This window comes from Uloborus diversus, chromosome 6, assembly GCF_026930045.1.
Source record: "Uloborus diversus isolate 005 chromosome 6, Udiv.v.3.1, whole genome shotgun sequence".
Lineage (NCBI taxonomy): Eukaryota > Metazoa > Arthropoda > Arachnida > Araneae > Uloboridae > Uloborus > Uloborus diversus.
In genome coordinates, this window is record NC_072736.1 from 13,707,722 (window position 1) to 13,725,605 (window position 17,884).

The 17,884-nt window shown below is 33.1% G+C and overlaps 1 protein-coding gene across 1 annotated transcript in view; it reads left to right on the forward strand.

Annotated features, from left to right (window-relative positions):
• Positions 1-17,884, forward strand: part of LOC129223733 (RNA polymerase II-associated factor 1 homolog) — a 39,269-nt gene that overhangs the window by 14,387 nt on the left and 6,998 nt on the right. The window contains exons 8-10 of the mRNA XM_054858089.1: positions 13,058-13,146; positions 15,156-15,272; positions 16,610-16,735. Of these exons, the coding sequence (XP_054714064.1) occupies positions 13,058-13,146; positions 15,156-15,272; positions 16,610-16,735 (332 nt within the window). The remainder of the gene's footprint in view (positions 1-13,057; positions 13,147-15,155; positions 15,273-16,609; positions 16,736-17,884) is intronic.

Below are 17,884 nucleotides of genomic sequence, written 5' to 3' on the forward strand. Positions count from 1 at the left end.
TTCTCGAAATCGTGTACATAGTATGCTAATTACTTAAAGACTAAGATTCAAGACAAAGGATCTAAGGGTTGCAAATAGAGACTGCTTCTACTATGACTGTAGGGTTGTTTATTTTACACAGCCTGAATCGCATAAGAAGGAAATTCAAGCTATGTAAAATAAACATTTTTACAGAGAAAAAAACGTAATCTGCACCTAATTAATTTTACGCTTTTTTAACAGATAAATACATATGAAAATACTGTATTTATTTTTGCAGAAATACTCAATTTTAAATGAGTAGTTGTTTTTGTCGATTTGTTTACAAAATCAAACACCTTGATAAAATTTTTAAGTAAAAAGCAGGGAGCTTATGTTTTATCTTTGTCAGCAACTTGAGTAGTTTCAGATCTACATGAACTTTTTCACTACAAAATGAAAATAATGATAATGATCATGGGATTGATAGTAAGCAAAAAATAATGGTTAAGGCAGTTTTCTTCAGTTGGTGAAAAATGAGCATTCACTATGTGTTATTGCTAAAAAAATAATAAATGATTTTAAAGCTTTTTTTTTTTTTTTTTTTTGTATTTGAATAGAAATTTATTTTTTTATTCAAGGGTGAATCAAGCAAAATATTTATTTGCAGAAAATTTTCCAGTTAGGATTTGTGGCTGCAGAAAGTTATTCATTTTATCCAAGTCTGCTTAAAAGTTTATTTGTGTAATGTAAATTTGCACAGTAGACAAACTCAACCAAGCATAAATTATGTCTGCTCTTTAAGTAATTAAATACAACCTAAAGCTGCATTTTAAAGACTTATACTTATAAAAAATTGCCCCGATTCCCTATTTGCTCAAATAATACTTATAACCCCATCTCCCTTCCAATCATGAGCCCTTCCAATGCAAAAAGCTGGATTTGCCCTTATACTAAACATATAATCTGTCTAGATTTTGTGAGGGACCCAATAGAGGCTCATAAGATCATTAACAAATCTTGATTAGAGATGTAAAATTTCCAGAAATTTTGAAGTGGCAGGAAAAAAAGTTTTTTTTTTTTTTTTTTTTTTCTGGAAAAATAGGAAAAAATGGAAAAATTGATGTTTTATTAATAAAAAAAAGGGTTTCTTAATGGCTCTGTTTTTCTTGGAACATGCAAAGGATTAAGCATTAAAAAATATATGCAATTCAGGTATCTTCTTTTTCAGCTTGACAGAAATACACATAAAGGTAAGTTTAATTAGAAAAAAATGACTACTTGTTTTATAACTACTGAGAGCTTTCTTCGTCAAACTCCAAAACTAAGTCAAATCGTCGTTCAACCAATAATATTGGGTAAGGTGTGTCTAATCATAACAATTACATTTTATATTTTAGATTGCCTTTGAAATTTGAAATAATAACAAAAATTATTGACTTTCAAACATGATTGATATTGTTTGAAAGAAAAATGAGTATTATTTCCCTTCCATGCAATGTAACTTTACTGACTGAAAATGAAAACTATTGAGTTTTGATTTTTTTCCAATCCAGTCTAAGTCCAAATACTTCTATGCGATTTTATAATAATAAAAATTCTGCATTTTTTCAAAACATTTTATTAAATTTTGCTCAGTGTTATGTAAAAGTTAGTTAAGTTTTGTTCAATGTTATGTAAAAGTTAATATTAAAATAGGTTCAAAGTAATAAGAACAAGTATTGTGTTTCGTGTCTGTTTGTAATAAAATTTCCTAATACATTTTTGTTGCCTAAACGTGTCTGAAAGTGTGAACCAACACTACTAGACCAAATAGAAAAAAATAATTGTTTTTGTAAGTTTGAAACTTCATGTTGATAAAACGATGCCTCTATAGCCCCACATTTATCACAAAAATATTTATCCAAATCAAAAAATATTTAGGTGTCCAGCAAAAGACCTAAAATTTGTAATTTTCTTCAAAAAATAGATTTTTTTTCTATATATTTTTTTAAAATGTAAAGTAAATTTTAAGAAGTTATCTAGCTGAAAAATATAAGCCGTAGGGTCGATAATAGCGTTAAATAGCAATTTTTGCTTTCTTACAATTGTCAAAGTCACACTCATGGTAATCAAAATATGGATTTTTTCAGTTTTAAGTTAAATTTTTGATTTGAAATGTATTATTTTTCTATTATTCATTTGCAAATGGTGATGAATAGAAAATGTGTTCACTAATAGTTTTTTAACTTGATATTTATTTAAATGCATATGTAATTTTTTAAAAGAAAAATCAAAAGAATAATTTTTTGAAGAATATTATAAATTTTAGGCCTCTTGCTGGACACCTTAATATTTTTTAATTTGGATAATTATTTTTGTTATTTATGTGGGGCTATAGGAGCAATGTTTTATGAGCATGAAGTTTCGTACTTCCAGAAAAAATAGTTTATCATTCGGCCTAATGTGCAGGGCTGGTTTACACTTTCGAGTGCAAGTCGGCACAGGTTGCCATTGCTTAAATTATATAAAACTTTTTTTCACAATTTTTTGACCTACGAGGAAAATATAAGAGGGCGTGCAACTTGAAAAACTGACTTTCAGGGGGGGGGGCACCCTAATATAGTATGTATATATACTCTCATCTCTAACGTTTCCCCTAATTGATATTAATGAGATAATTTTGTGGAAAAAAAATCTCATTTTTTGTGCAAAAAGTACTTAATGTTTTTTTATCTATATGCAAATTATATTATCAAACAACAGCTTGCATTATCAAAGTTGGACAGTATTTTAACATACAAGGAGGGGGTGGGGAGAGAAGAAAATAGCATCAGAATCAAAGGTTGAGAAATTTCTAATGTTATCACTTTTTGCTGAAAATTTCAATTAAAACTTCCTGAAAAGTTGAAAAAAATAAACTTTTTCGGATCAAAAATAAACCTATTTGCAAAAAAGCGTTTTTTTCCAGACTGTTTTCATCTCCAGCCTTGATATAAATTAATTTTTGTTATATTTTTTGTTTGTTTGAGCACATTCTCAGGTCTCTGAAATCTTATCAAACCACAATAAATAAAAACGAGGAAGCAATATTCCCAACAAAAACAAAATTACACATGCAAAAACTTGACGACCATCCCAATGTCTGAATTATTGCAAAAGCAAAGCAAAGAGTGAAAATTGAAAGTTATTTTAAAAGCCTTGCTTGAGTTAATTACAAATATTTTATTTGTTAACAAACATAAAATGGCAACAGTTAAAAATTTTAAATTATTGAGATAATATTTCCGATCATTTCCATACAATTAAAATCACAAGAAATATGCAGATGACAATCTATTACTGTTGGGCTAAATGCCTTTATTTTTGGTTCTTGAAGGATTTCACCAATATTGTTTAAAAGAAAAATCATTTTGTGACTTACCTTTTGCCATTCCGAGAGAAAACTTTGCGCGAAGAATCCCATCCACCTGCCGCCAACACTCAAATGTCCGAGTTTGAATCGGAAGTGTTCGGAAAACATGCGGCATGCTATGATTGGTTGTTGTCATTCGGCAGATGTCGGTAAACTTCCGAAAGAGCACGTGTCAATGACGTGATGAAATCATGTTGAGGTGTTAAGTGCTGAATGCCAAATTAAATAAGAATTGTGCAACCGGCAAGCTGTGTTTTCTTCGGGTTGTGTTGTTTTGGCAATATGCAAATTAGGTAACGTCACATTGTTTCTGGAAAGGCCGAATCTGGCTATAAATACGCAGACCGGCAGGAGCTCGATCGCTGGCGCTTCGCTTCGTTTTTTACTTCTACTCGTCTAGTCTCGTCTCGTCTTGCGTTGTCTGTGTCCCGTGAACGTGTTCGTCAAATGTCATCCTAAATTTTTTTGGCCTCTCGGTGAGATCTGGTTTTCCTGGAAAAGCACTGGTGATGTTTTGAGTTTGGAACCCGTGTGTTGTGATGACGTCTACAAAAGCAAAGAGTTCTAAGTTTCCCTGATGTGGGTCTTTTGTTCTCCTGCGGAAGAAGATCGCGTCCATCCCTGGCATACCTTTCCTTGATGTGGTGAACTGTGGCTCACGCGGTGTGAATCGACCTGCCTGCAATTCGTGGAAATTGCCATGCTGTCCAACGACCGGTGAGACGTCACCTTGGAACACCAACAGGACTTTTAATCCATGCATTGACCCATTGTAAGATCTTTTTTCTAATTTTTCCCGGGGAACAAATCATTGTGTTGTAACCAATTTTCAATATGTGTCAAATAAATGTTTTTCAGTGTAAAGAATGATTCATGTTTTATTTTCTCCGGGCAGACCACTACCTCAAATTTTTAGTTGGAAATGAGTTGCCTAATTTTCAGCTTAGCTGTAGGCCATAAACCTCAAATTATATCCAACAGGTGGTAGCAGAGCGTGGTTGATCTGCCCGGAGGGAATTGAATCATTTCTTTATTATGGAGAAAGATTATAGAAACGTTGAGAAGTTGGGCTCCCATAATTGGGCGACCTGGTCCAAAGATATAAAAATGGTGCTCATAGAAAGGGATTTATGGGAGATTACCCAAAAGAAACCAGAAGGGGAGTTAACTAGTGCTGACAGAAAAAGATGTGGCCAAGCTTTAGCCATCATCTATTTAAACTTGGAAAAAGATACAAAAAGGTTAATCGATAATTTGGAAGATCCTAATGAAGCCTGGAAAGCCCTTAAGGCAAATTTTGAACCCCCATCTTTGGCCAGAGTAGCCGCATTGTGGGAATCCTACTTCTCTTGCAAAATGCAAGAAGGTGAAACGGTGGGATTGTTCGCTGCAAGGTTGGGGGGAATTTTTAACCAATTAGTCGAAAATGGATATATTATGGAAGAAAAACTCAGAACTTTTCAATTGATACGGTATCTACCTCCTAGTTTCAGCAGCATTGTTCAAGCCATCTACAGATGGGAAGGAGAGAAATTTACTTTCTCGAAAGTAAAAGATGAACTACTAGCTGAGGAAGGTAGGATTAGGTATTTGGCCAAAGAGCCTAATATAGAAAATTCGGCAATGTTTTCAAAACCCGGAAACTCCGGAATGGCAAATGGTAGGAGTAAATTTCTTGCTAAAAATAAAGTTTGTTACATTTGCAAAAAGAAAGGGCATATTGCGTCAAAGTGTTGGAGCCGTAATAAAGTAAAACAGGATAGGAATTTTAAATTTCAAACCAAAGAAGACCCTCAGGCAGGAATGTTTTGTTCAGTAAATGAAATTTCTGCAAACACTACCTACCCAAAATGTGAGGATACATGGCTATTGGATAGCGGCAGCACATCTCATTTTTGTAGAGATAAATCGTTATTTGCCGAGCTAGAGCCTGTACAAAACACACAAATGGAGGTAGCTGTAGGAAATGTGAAGAGCCAGGTAGAGGGCATTGGGAAAGTGATTTTTAAAATTGAATCAGATGGAAAATTAGTTACCATCACATTGAATAACGTTTTCTATGCTCCAACACTGCGACGCAACCTAATTTCTGGTTCTTGTATAGACAGACAGGGCTATAAGCTCAAATGGTTGCCCGGAAAGATCTGTGTTTTTAATCAAGAAAATGTTAAATTATTTACAGCAAATTTAATAAATAAACTTTATCATGTTAAACCAAATTTTTATATTGATTGTGAAAATGTTAATTATACCAAAGTCTTTAAGACCAAGGACCCGTCTGAAGGGGCCAATATGGTCAGTATTGATATGGAGAAATGGCATAGGAGATTTTGCCATATAAATATGGAAAGTATCACCAAAACGAGTAAACTTGGTGCAGTCCAAGGACTGGAGATTAAGAAGGGGCAAAAACCCAATTGTGACCCTTGTCAATTAGGAAAAATGAGGAAGTGCTCGTTTAAATCTATGCCAGAAAGGCGTACTAATTCTGCACTTCAATTGCTCTACATGGACCTGATGGGACCCCTTCAGACCGAGTCCTTGGGGGGAAAGAAATATATTTTTATAATTATAGATGATTTCTCAAGAAAGTCATATGTTTTCTTTTTAAGAACAAAAAATGAGGCATTTAATGTTTTTGTAAATTTTCAAAAAAGGACTGAAAGATTCCTGAATTCAAAAATTTTGGCTATCCGTTCCGATAATGGAACAGAATTTGTTAACAAAGATTTTGAAAACTATCTCACCAATCAGGGAATAAAAATAGAGCGGACCAATTCCTACACCCCGCAAATGAACGGGGTAGTAGAAAGGTATAATTTAACCATAATGAATGGTGTGAGGTCTATGCTCAAGGATTCTGGATTGGGGGATGAGTTTTGGGCTGAAGCCGCTCTTTGTTTCAACTATGTAAGAAATCGGACGGTAATAGGAAATATGGACAAGACCCCATTCGAACTGTTTTCTGGACGTAAACCCTCAGTGAGGCACCTACGTATTTTTGGGTGTATTGCCTATGTAGGTCAGCCTAGGTCCAAACTAAAAAAGTTAGATATGAGGGCTACCAAGGGGATCATGGTCGGATATGCCTTACGTACCAAAGGGTACAGAATCTGGGATCCTGAAACCAGAACAGTCACAGAAACTATTAACGTAAAGTTTAATGAAAATGAAAGATGGGGGGAATTAAAAGTCCAAAATAAAAATGAGAGAAAATTCAACTTTATCAGGCCTATAAGTGAAGTTCAACTTGAACAGGAAATCCAGGAGAGTGTTGAGCAAACTCCCTGTGAAAAAATTAAATGGGTTAGAGAAGCCAAAAAGAGAAAGACCGGGGATAGGACTGATATTTATTATACAATTGCTGGTAAAAATAAAGTAAGATTAAATTCACTAAAACAGGTTCTAAAATATTGTAGTGAAAATAAAATAGAGTATAAACCAAAACTTTTTGACTTTTCATCTAAAAATCCAACAGTAGGGGAAATCTGTGACGACAGTGAAAGTTCGGGAGAAAGTGAAGAAGCAAGTTTGGTAGAAATTTTTATACCAAACTCGTATAGGCAATGTATGGCTACCCCCGAGGTGGACAACTGGAAACTGGCCATGGAGTCTGAATTGGATGTCATTAACCAAAGGGAGGTGTGGGACCTTGTACCCCCACCAGAGGGGAAACCAATTTTGGGAAACAGGTGGGTCTACGACCTCAAGGTAAATGACAGGGGTGAAGTTGTAAGATACAAGGCCAGATTAGTTGTTAGGGGGGACCGTCAGTCAATTGAGTCATATTCTGAAGTTTTCAGTCCAGTAATTGAGTTTTCACTTGTAAGAGTTTTCTTTTCTATTTTTATATGTTTTTTAAAATGGTGTCACTCACAAATTGATGTAAAAAATGCTTACCTGTATGCTGATTTAGAGGAACAAATCTACATGAGACAACCAGAGGGTTTTGTCAGTAAAAGCCACCCTAATTTTGTCTGTAAATTGAAGAAGTCTCTCTATGGACTACACCAGTCCAGAAGAAACTGGTTCTTAAAAATAGACAGTGTTCTTCGTGGTTTTGGTTTTCAAAAATTAAAAGGATGTAATTGTGTATACCATAGAGACAAAAATACTTTTCTTCTTATTTATGTAGATGATATAATAATTCTAGCAAAAAATGAAAATTTAATTAAAAAGGTAATCAATGAAATTAAAAGTATGTATGATATTAAAGAAATGGGGAAAACCAGAAAGCTCCTGGGGATTGAATTTGTGGAAGATAAAAATAATCTTTTCATTCACCAAAGCTCTTATATTTCGAAGGTCTTGGAGTTATTCTCTGATTACTATGTGCCAAATTCAACTCTCCCAATCTCAAAGGGTACAGTTTTGTCGAAAGACGACTGCCCGAAAACTGAGGAAGAAAAAAGGGAAGCAGAAAAGCTCCCATACAGAAATTTGTTGGGTTGTATGGCATACATAGCGGGGAAGACCCGACCTGACATTTCGTATGCGGTGAATATTTTTTCCCAATTTCAAGCAAATCCCGGAAGAAAGCATTGGGATTTTCTATTAAGATTGCTAGGGTATTTAAAGCATACAATATCATACAAACTAAATTTAAGTTCAATCAATAGTGTAAATCTACGGGGATTTTCAGACTCCGATTACGCCGCTAATCGGGAGGATAGGGTCTCAATGGGAGGATCAATTTTGTGTATTGATCGGGTCCCAATTAATTGGAGGACATTTAAACATAAATGTGTTGCGTTATCCACAATGGAAGCAGAATATATTTCACTTGGTGAAACTGCAAAAGAAATGGTCTGGCTGAAGAGGATAATCACAGAAATAAGTGAATTAAATATTGAAAACCTCCAGCTTAGAGATACAATTATTTATTGTGATAACACTGCAACAATTGATTTTTCTAAGTCTCCCATTGAGAATTCGCGTACAAAACACATTGATGTAAGGTACCATTTTTTAAGAAATCTAATTGAGCAAAAGATTTTTTTGATTAAATATGTGAGGACAAATATAAACATCGCGGATATTTTCACTAAACCCCTATCTAAGAATTGTTTAAATAAACTTTGTAAAATTATATTTAATTGGGATTAAATGAGGGGGGCGTATCAAATTTTTGAACTGTTTTTCAAATGTATCTTTTGTAAATATAATATGAATGTAGTGAAATGTTTTTAATGTATATAATGTGTTTTTTTGATGAAATTCCTTCAAGAGGGGGGAACTTGTTGGGCTAAATGCCTTTATTTTTGGTTCTTGAAGGATTTCACCAATATTGTTTAAAAGAAAAATCATTTTGTGACTTACCTTTTGCCATTCCGAGAGAAAACTTTGCGCGAAGAATCCCATCCACCTGCCGCCAACACTCAAATGTCCGAGTTTGAATCGGAAGTGTTCGGAAAACATGCGGCATGCTATGATTGGTTGTTGTCATTCGGCAGATGTCGGTAAACTTCCGAAAGAGCACGTGTCAATGACGTGATGAAATCATGTTGAGGTGTTAAGTGCTGAATGCCAAATTAAATAAGAATTGTGCAACCGGCAAGCTGTGTTTTCTTCGGGTTGTGTTGTTTTGGCAATATGCAAATTAGGTAACGTCACATTGTTTCTGGAAAGGCCGAATCTGGCTATAAATACGCAGACCGGCAGGAGCTCGATCGCTGGCGCTTCGCTTCGTTTTTTACTTCTACTCGTCTAGTCTCGTCTCGTCTTGCGTTGTCTGTGTCCCGTGAACGTGTTCGTCAAATGTCATCCTAAATTTTTTTGGCCTCTCGGTGAGGTCTGGTTTTCCTGGAAAAGCACTGGTGATGTTTTGAGTTTGGAACCCGTGTGTTGTGATGACGTCTACAAAAGCAAAGAGTTCTAAGTTTCCCTGATGTGGGTCTTTTGTTCTCCTGCGGAAGAAGATCGCGTCCATCCCTGGCATACCTTTCCTTGATGTGGTGAACTGTGGCTCACGCGGTGTGAATCGACCTGCCTGCAATTCGTGGAAATTGCCATGCTGTCCAACGAACGGTGAGACGTCACCTTGGAACACCAACAGGACTTTTAATCCATGCATGGACCCATTGTAAGATCTTTTTTCTAATTTTTCCCGGGGAACAAATCATTGTGTTGTAACCAATTTTCAATATGTGTCAAATAAATGTTTTTCAGTGTAAAGAATGATTCATGTTTTATTTTCTCCGGGCAGACCACTACCTCAAATTTTTAGTTGGAAATGAGTTGCCTAATTTTCAGCTTAGCTGTAGGCCATAAACCTCAAATTATATCCAACAATTACGATTTATCTTTCTTATTGTTGCATTAATAAAGCTATTTTTGTTCGCAAAAAAGAAAAATTAATTTGAATTTTTGGCATCTTGAATTCAAATTATGTTTTTCGCAATCACGAGCGTGTGTGTTTGTGTAGGCGCATGTGTGTGGGTGCGTGGATGCATAAGTGTATGTATGCATGTGTGTGAGTGAGTGTTGTGTACGTGCGTGTGCGTGTAGGTGTTCGTGTGTGTGTCTGTGTAGGCGTTCGTGTGTGTGTGTGTAGGCGGTCGTGTGTGTGTGTGTGTGTGGGACATGGATGCCACCCGCCCAGCAAAAGTGGATTTCGGGGGACAGTGCTCAGGACCAGCCGCGCCGCCGCCGGTGGACGGTGGTGCTGCAGCCCTGGTCCAAGCTGAAAAAGGCACGGACGCCAAAAACGGTCAAGTGATTGCTCAAAAAAAATCGGCACCGGCGATTGGCGTCAAAATTGAGCCAAAACCTGTTTACATATGGATTTACATATATTCCAAATTTCAACCAGAACGTAACATTACTTCTTGAGATAGGGCACTCACAATGGAGAAAAAGAATGGCGATTGCGCTACCCCTTTTTTAGCTGTTGACACCAAAATGAAATCAGCTCTTATACCCACTAAGGGCTACTTCCCGATAAATTTTTCTTTCATTCCATTCATTATTTCTTGAGATACAGCAGCCACAATTGACGACAAAAAACGTTCTATATAGCTCAACCCTCGTTTGAGTTATTGACACCAAAATTGAATCAGCACCTGTTCCTGTTAATGGCAACATATGGACCAAATTTTGTTTGATTCCTCTAGTTACTTCCTGAGGAATAGCAAGCACGCATAACTCAAATTGACGTCCCATTGCTCCACCCCCTTGGAGGAATTCGTGCCAAAAACCAATGGGCACAAGTTCACATAGGGGCACATATGTGTACCAAATTTCGTTCGATTTCATGCGGTAGTTTTTGCTGTAGAGCGGCCACAAAAAACTGATCACACACACGAACACACATACACACACACAGACAGACATTTTCCAAAAATGGTCGAAATGGACTCAAAACGTTCGAATCCGTCGAAATTCGAAAATTTGCACGAATCCAATACTTTCTTCTATATATTAGATATATAGAAGAAAGTAAAAAAAGAAATAAATAAATAAAACACTTGGGCACAATCAAATCAATCTACTTGGCAATAAAAGATTTATAAAGTGTCCACTTAATATTAGTGTATACTAACTTTAGGTGGAAATGATTAAGTAATGTTAGTCGATTTAGCATTATGTTAAAGTAGTTCGTAATTGTTCCATTGTTTATGTCATGTGAACTTTAAGAAATACTGAGGTGTAAAAAATGTGTGACAACATTTTAAAAGCACAAATTTGCATCAGGGAAGTGATGATCAATTTCACTGTAGCTTTCAAAAAAATTGATTGGAGACAGCCTCTTAAGTCCCATCCCTTACCCCAACATCAACAAATATCGCCGATAATCGCGTTTCTAAGACTTCAGTTTCTAAAAGTTTCCTCAGCAGGTCCCCTATGGTGGTTCAAAAATACATGTAGAAAAAAAAGTTTCTCCTAGAAAACAGGACACCCCTCAATATTTTTAGACTTGTGGATAGTAATATGCTTGAAGAAGTTTAGCTTCCCATTTCTACTGAAAGAGGGTGCTCAACCCCCTCCCTCAAACTTCATAAGTATGCGGATATAAGTATGTATTTTTGTTTTTATGTAAATAGTATTTTAAGCTTGTGATAACAGGGTGGCGATAGATCAGGGAGATCAGGGAAAAGTCAGGGAACTTTATTAATCAGGGAAATATCAGGGAATTTTGAAAAAATAACAAAAAATCAGGGAAAATTGATTTTATGAAGAAAAAAATTTTTTTTTTGCTTTACAAAATTAAGTACTCTAATTCCCTACGCATTTTCCGCCAATTATCTGTTCAAAAAAAAGTAAAATAAATGAGGTGCGATTATACACTGCCGCATATTTGTGCATCTTTTTTACTAAACGTCAAAGTATTGAATCTTACTTATTAACCACAGGATGAACTTTCTAAGATTGCTTCTGTGTCTGTTAGGTTGTTTATTTTACCTAGCTTGAAATTTCCGTATACACTTTCAATGCTACGTAATATAAACAACCATACAGGCAAAGAGGAAGCCTTCATTAAAACCTTAACTCCTTTGCCTTTATTCCATTGTCTCAAAATAATTAGTGTACTGTAATCACGATTTCATGAAGAAATCTTTGGTTTTTGAATTAAGACCTTAAAAGCTTAAAAGTTATTACTTCTTTGCATTTTTAATTTAATTGCTAGAGTTGAACTTTCAATAAAAAAAACTTTATTTTTTGCTGTTATATTATTTGTTGTCACCGCAAATTATAAAGGTTTTCTTTTCTTCAGACTTAAGGGATTCTTTAATTTTATAACCAAGTTGTATTCTTCTTTATATTTTGAAATTAACTAATTGATTTTTTTTCTTGCATTTCAAAGTTGTTTGTTACAAAAGCAATCTAAGATTTTTTTTCGTTACATACTGAAATCATTTGAAATAAAGTTAACTTGTGTACTTAAGTAAATATCTTTATTTTTTTATTGTTAAAATGCTGTATTCATTCATTAAAACCTATGTTCTTGATTAGAGAAAAGCTCCCTATGAATGGATGTCAAATGGTTTCATCTGTATTGCATAAATATGTCAATTAGTTATATAAGAACAACTACATTACTTCAATTCTTTCACTATTACTTGTTATTCTTGCAATATTTATTATACTGTTCCAAAACTTAGTTCAAAATAATTTCAATTACTTTTTAGTTCTATCATAAATACACATGTTTTTAAGAGTAATTTTAATAGTCTCTTAAAATTCTTATGCTAAGTGGTTTCTGGAAGTAAAGTATTTTTTTTTTTTTTTTAATTTTCTATAATCTTTCCATGCAGAAAAATTTAATATACTGTTTTGTAGGGGTTTTTTTCCCATCAAAAATTGACTTGATATGTTTTTTAAAACCATTTTATTAAAAAAGTAGCATCTTTTTAAAATATCTTTAGTTCAACAACTTTACACAACTTAAAACGTTTAAAATACTGCATTTTATACAAACATACAATGGATTTCAAGTAGAGCAAAGAAAGAAAACATTATCATTGGTAACGTAAATCAGGGAAATTTGGTGAACCTAATCAGGGAAAAGTCAGGGAACTTTTTTTCATAGTTCCTGTCGCCACCCTGGATAAGCAATTATCTTGTATTATCTAGCTAAATATCTTGCTTTGCTAAAATATTTTTAAAAAATGCTATTTTAACATTCTCGTTTAAAGTCATTTTTTGTGATGAAATTTACTTCTGCCATACTATGTACAACTGAAAATAATGGAAGATCTGTTTTAGCTTTGGAGGTATCCTTTTGCCCAAGTCATGTTTGATACAGAACCTGCTCCTAACAATCAAATGGAAGAAATGTCTCAAGCTATGATTCGGTAAGAAAATTTACGGATTAAGATAATACTGCTTCATCAAAGTTATAAGGATGATTTATGTTTCACCTATCACCTGTGTCAGCAAAACTATTTGAGGCAACTCAAACAACAGTATTGGATAACCTAACTAAATTCAGACTTCAAAATATTTACTATAAGAAGTCTTTTCTGATGTGTATTTAATGTAAAATTATTACTGTGGCTTATTCTTTATACACATCAGTATTAAATATTAATCATCGTATTTTTTAATTTTTAAAAAAATTTTCTTTTGCTGGTAGAAAAACCAATATAATCTCTTCTCTACAGTGCATATATAAGAGTATTTAAGTCTCTACAGTGCTAATAGAATTAAACAAGAAATCTAGCAATATATTTAGTGTATTTTTTTTTTAATTCAAGTATTCATGCCAATCTTTCAAGAAATATTAGTAAAACTAGCTGCGTCCGCCTGCTTTGCATGGTCTACCTGGAAAATAAAAGTTATGTCAAGTGTTCAACAATCAGGCTTGAGGGTAAAAAAAAAATCAGTAACATTTTGCGGCAGATTGCGGGAAAATAACCAAAAAGGAAACATTTTAAATCTTAGGATTACAAGAAAAGCCTTTAAAACAAAAGCCAGAATTTTATTTGTTCATATTCGAGAAAAAAAAAATGGCTACAGATCTTTTTTTCTCGATGGTTTTTTTCATGCTACAAATTTTAATCAAAGCATTGCTACAGAAAGTTGAAATGAAGCACTGAATAATGATTTGATTGGAGGAAAGTGATTATATGGTGAAATCTAAGTGTCATAATTAGTTTTTAATTGATATATGGGGCATTCCACGGTATTTTTTACATTTATGTAGAGTCCGTAACGTGACCTTTTTTGCCATAACTTTTTAATTTACTGTTTGATTAGCATATTATTTTATTTTGATCTTTTCCTACGAACACACCAGCTCAAATTAAAATAATTTGCAAATCAAACAGTAAATTAAAAAGTTATGGCAAAAAAAGATCACGTTACGGACTCTACATAATGTCAAAAATACCGTGTAATGCCCCATATCCAATAATTTTAACCTGGTTTGATGGTCAGTTCACTGTCCTTCAAGAGAAGTAATTTTGACATAGATACATACATACATAGATACATATGCTCAGTTTTTAATTATATAAGATCATACCTTTGAATTTATTTCCAAAGTGTGTATGCTTTGTAATGTCAGATCTGGAACAGGGTTCCTGTTCTTTTTTTTTTTTTCTTGCTTAAATTCAGGCTTTGTGCTTCAAAATCCAGGTTACCTTATAGGAGTTTTATGTATATAAAAAAAATACATCAGTATTGTTTGCATTCACTTATTTTCTAATTTTCCTAAAATTCCTATTTTTTAAGAAAATCATAATAGTGTACCAATGTTTTAGTAGGAGGTCTTAATTATCCTAAAATTAGCCATAATTTTGTTTTATAGATTAAGCTGAAATTCTTAGGTAAATACTCACTTTGTGTCATACATTTCTTTTTTTAGAAACTTGGATTTTTTTGAAACAAAATAACAAATAATGTATTTTGAGCTCTTTTTAAATGGAAAATTTTAGATATTAACGTTTTTTCTTTTTTTTTTTTTTTTGTATGGTGTAACACAACACATTAGGTATATATAAACTTTTATATGTAAACCTATGTAGATTGGCAAATGCTAGATGACTGACAAGACACTGTCTATTTTTCTCCGTTCTCTATGTAACGTATTCGCAGAAAAATGAATTAAAAGTTAAAGTTTTTGTTCATAACTTAAGTCTTTTGATTCTTAATGTGTTTTAAATAAAAAAAAATAATTTGTTTACTCATTTTTGACAATTCATTTGCTTCAAATATCTAGACTCTCTTCACGAATCAGTTTTTACCTAACTGCTGACATTTTTAAGCTCAAAGCTCTTGCTTATCTAGTTTTTAAGGTATGTCAGTGGCTATGACTTTCTGTGTGTAAAATTTTGACCTGAGTATTGTAATTTATTCATAGAGGTGTGATGGATGAAAGTGGGGAGCAGTTTGTCGCTTACTTCTTGCCGACAGAGGATACTATTAAGAAAAGGAAGAGAGATGCAGAAAATGGAGTGGATTATGAGGATGAAGAAGAGTATGTATTATCAAAATAATAAGTTATCTCTGTTCATAAACAAAAATTCTATAGTTTACATGAAGCATTTATATGTGCTTGCCACTTAATTTGACTATGACGTGACGACGCCCGGAAGAAGAAACGAGTTACCAGGTAAAACGTCACACTTACTAGTGAATAAGAGGAAGCCGTCACCTGTCTATCAGCTGCTATTGGCTGGCGCGTTTGATTCAAATGGATAAAATGCTTCACACTGCTTCGCTGGTAAAATTGAAAATATTTTTTTGATTGACAGAAATTATGACAAAAAAATGTTACGTATGCGTGGGTTTACCTAACTAATCCGATTTCTAAAACGAAGCGAGTAATTTCACCCGAATATCGAACAAGGCGCTAGGAACTATTTCCTTTGCTTGGCAGCAGCTCATTTCCCCATTGTCAAGTAAGCTTGCAGTCGAGTATAGTATCAACACCAGATTAATTAATTTTGGAAAAAATTTTACTGGAGAAAAATCTATGCTCTGCCCACTTAATTTTTACAAAAAAAGAAATTTCGTTTGTATAACATTCAGTATTGAACTTCATTTATGCTTTCTTCTTTAAATAAGCCATGTTGTCTAATTATTTATAAATAAAACAGTTTTAAAATAAATTAAATTTTTTAATAAATAGGCAGCATACAATTTATGACAGTTTTAACTTTCCTAGCGGCAAGTACATTTGAGCTTATCTATGGAATTCAATATTGAGTGTTGAGTGCGCATGGTCCGCCACTAACAGAGTGAATGCTTGTTGTGATTTGGAAAAAAAAAGCATTGATAATTTCATTTTTTACACTAAGAATAATTTTTACTTGTATTTTTGTACATACAGACAGCATCTTTGTTTAGTACTACACAAACAGAACACTATGATCAAAATATAATGACCATTAGGCATTCTTGACTTTCTGGAAAGGACTGCAAGGTCATGGATAACTTTTTTTTGTTTTCAGTCTTTTCTTCTATTTGTTCTGACCTGTACTAATTTAAACATTAACATTTAATGTTATTTGCTGCAAAGTTACATACATTTAAGATATTTAGCACATATGCTATTAAAGAAAGCTTACAAAGAAGGCAACTTGTAAAATAAAGTAAGAGACAATCCCTTGGTTTTTATTACGTTGTTGAATATTTAAGGCTATATGTGTGTTTCTTTAGCCATTACATTATTTCTTTATGATCATTTATTAAAAAAAACCAGGAAATGTGTTTTAAGTCATGCCTTTTTCTTTCTTTTTATTTTAAATACTACAGCAGATATATTTGTTAAAAAATTTATTTTGTGTATATATATACATATTTAAATTTTAGGTATGAATACAAAATGGCTCGAGAATACAATTGGAATGTCAAAAATAAAGCTTCAAAAGGCTATGAAGAAAATTATTTCTTTGTCTTTAGAGAGGGAAGCGTATATTATAATGAACTAGAAACAAGGTAAGTATAATGAGTGTAATATTGTCATTATTTAGGTCATGCAATTTTTGTCACATAGTAGTCAGCAGAGATAAAAGGGAAAAGTATTTATTTCCGCAATGTGCTGGTAACTATTACCAGGATTATTGGATGCAGAATCTATGGAATATAAAAATTTATGAAACTTGTCAACTGCTAGTGGTCAAAACAATTGTATAATTTTGTTTCCTAATATTATTAAATTTTGTAATTTTAATATGATTGGCTGAGTTTATTGTATATGTGTGAATATTGGAGGAGGTGCATATATGAATCATTTTGGTTTTAATAAGAAATGTATTTAAAAAAATTTATGATTTTCTTCAGCAGTCGTTCATTAAAATCAGAAATAACAATTTCATTTAAAAGTGATGCAGCTGTGAGTAAAAAGTGGAATTTTAATACTCAATAAAAGTGATAAAATTTCCAGTTCCTTGCCTCGATCTGTTGGAGTGGCTTGTTTTCGTCTAATCACTGGACAGGATTATTTGCAAAAACACTTGTAAAGATTTAGAATAAAATAGACAGTGATCATCTCGGGAACTGCCCCATTATTTAAAGTTTTGAAAGGACAACTCTATGGATGCTAAATTTTATTCACATTTTTATACTTCTTCTTATTGGGCTACTTGTCACCTAATCGCAGAGATGCTACCAATAGGCCTAGGATTTAAAAAAAATTGTAGGTTGTACCATACTAACGCTGTACTTTTTCATTATGTTTTTAAAATGAAGCTTTGTATTCAAATAATAGTTAAGTTTTTTCCCCCTGAAGTACTATTTTATGTAAATGATAAAATTGTTTTCAATATACTGTTGGCCCCGCTTAAACAAATACCATTGGTTCCAAGAAATATTATTTGATTAAGCGGGAAATTTTATTTATCTTTCCTAGTTAAAAACTTTTGTCTTAAAACGTAATAATCAATCACTATCTAAGTAATAGAAGAAAAAATGTTTTTAATTAAAAAGTGCTTTAAATAAGCTAAGTAATCAACAAAATAGTACAATAATTAAGTATATATAATACATGTACATATGAAAATTATAAATATGTAACTTAAATCTTTGTTTTAACAATTTGTTTCAGTTCATATTTTTTGGAGGAAGTCCATAATAATGAATTCCTTG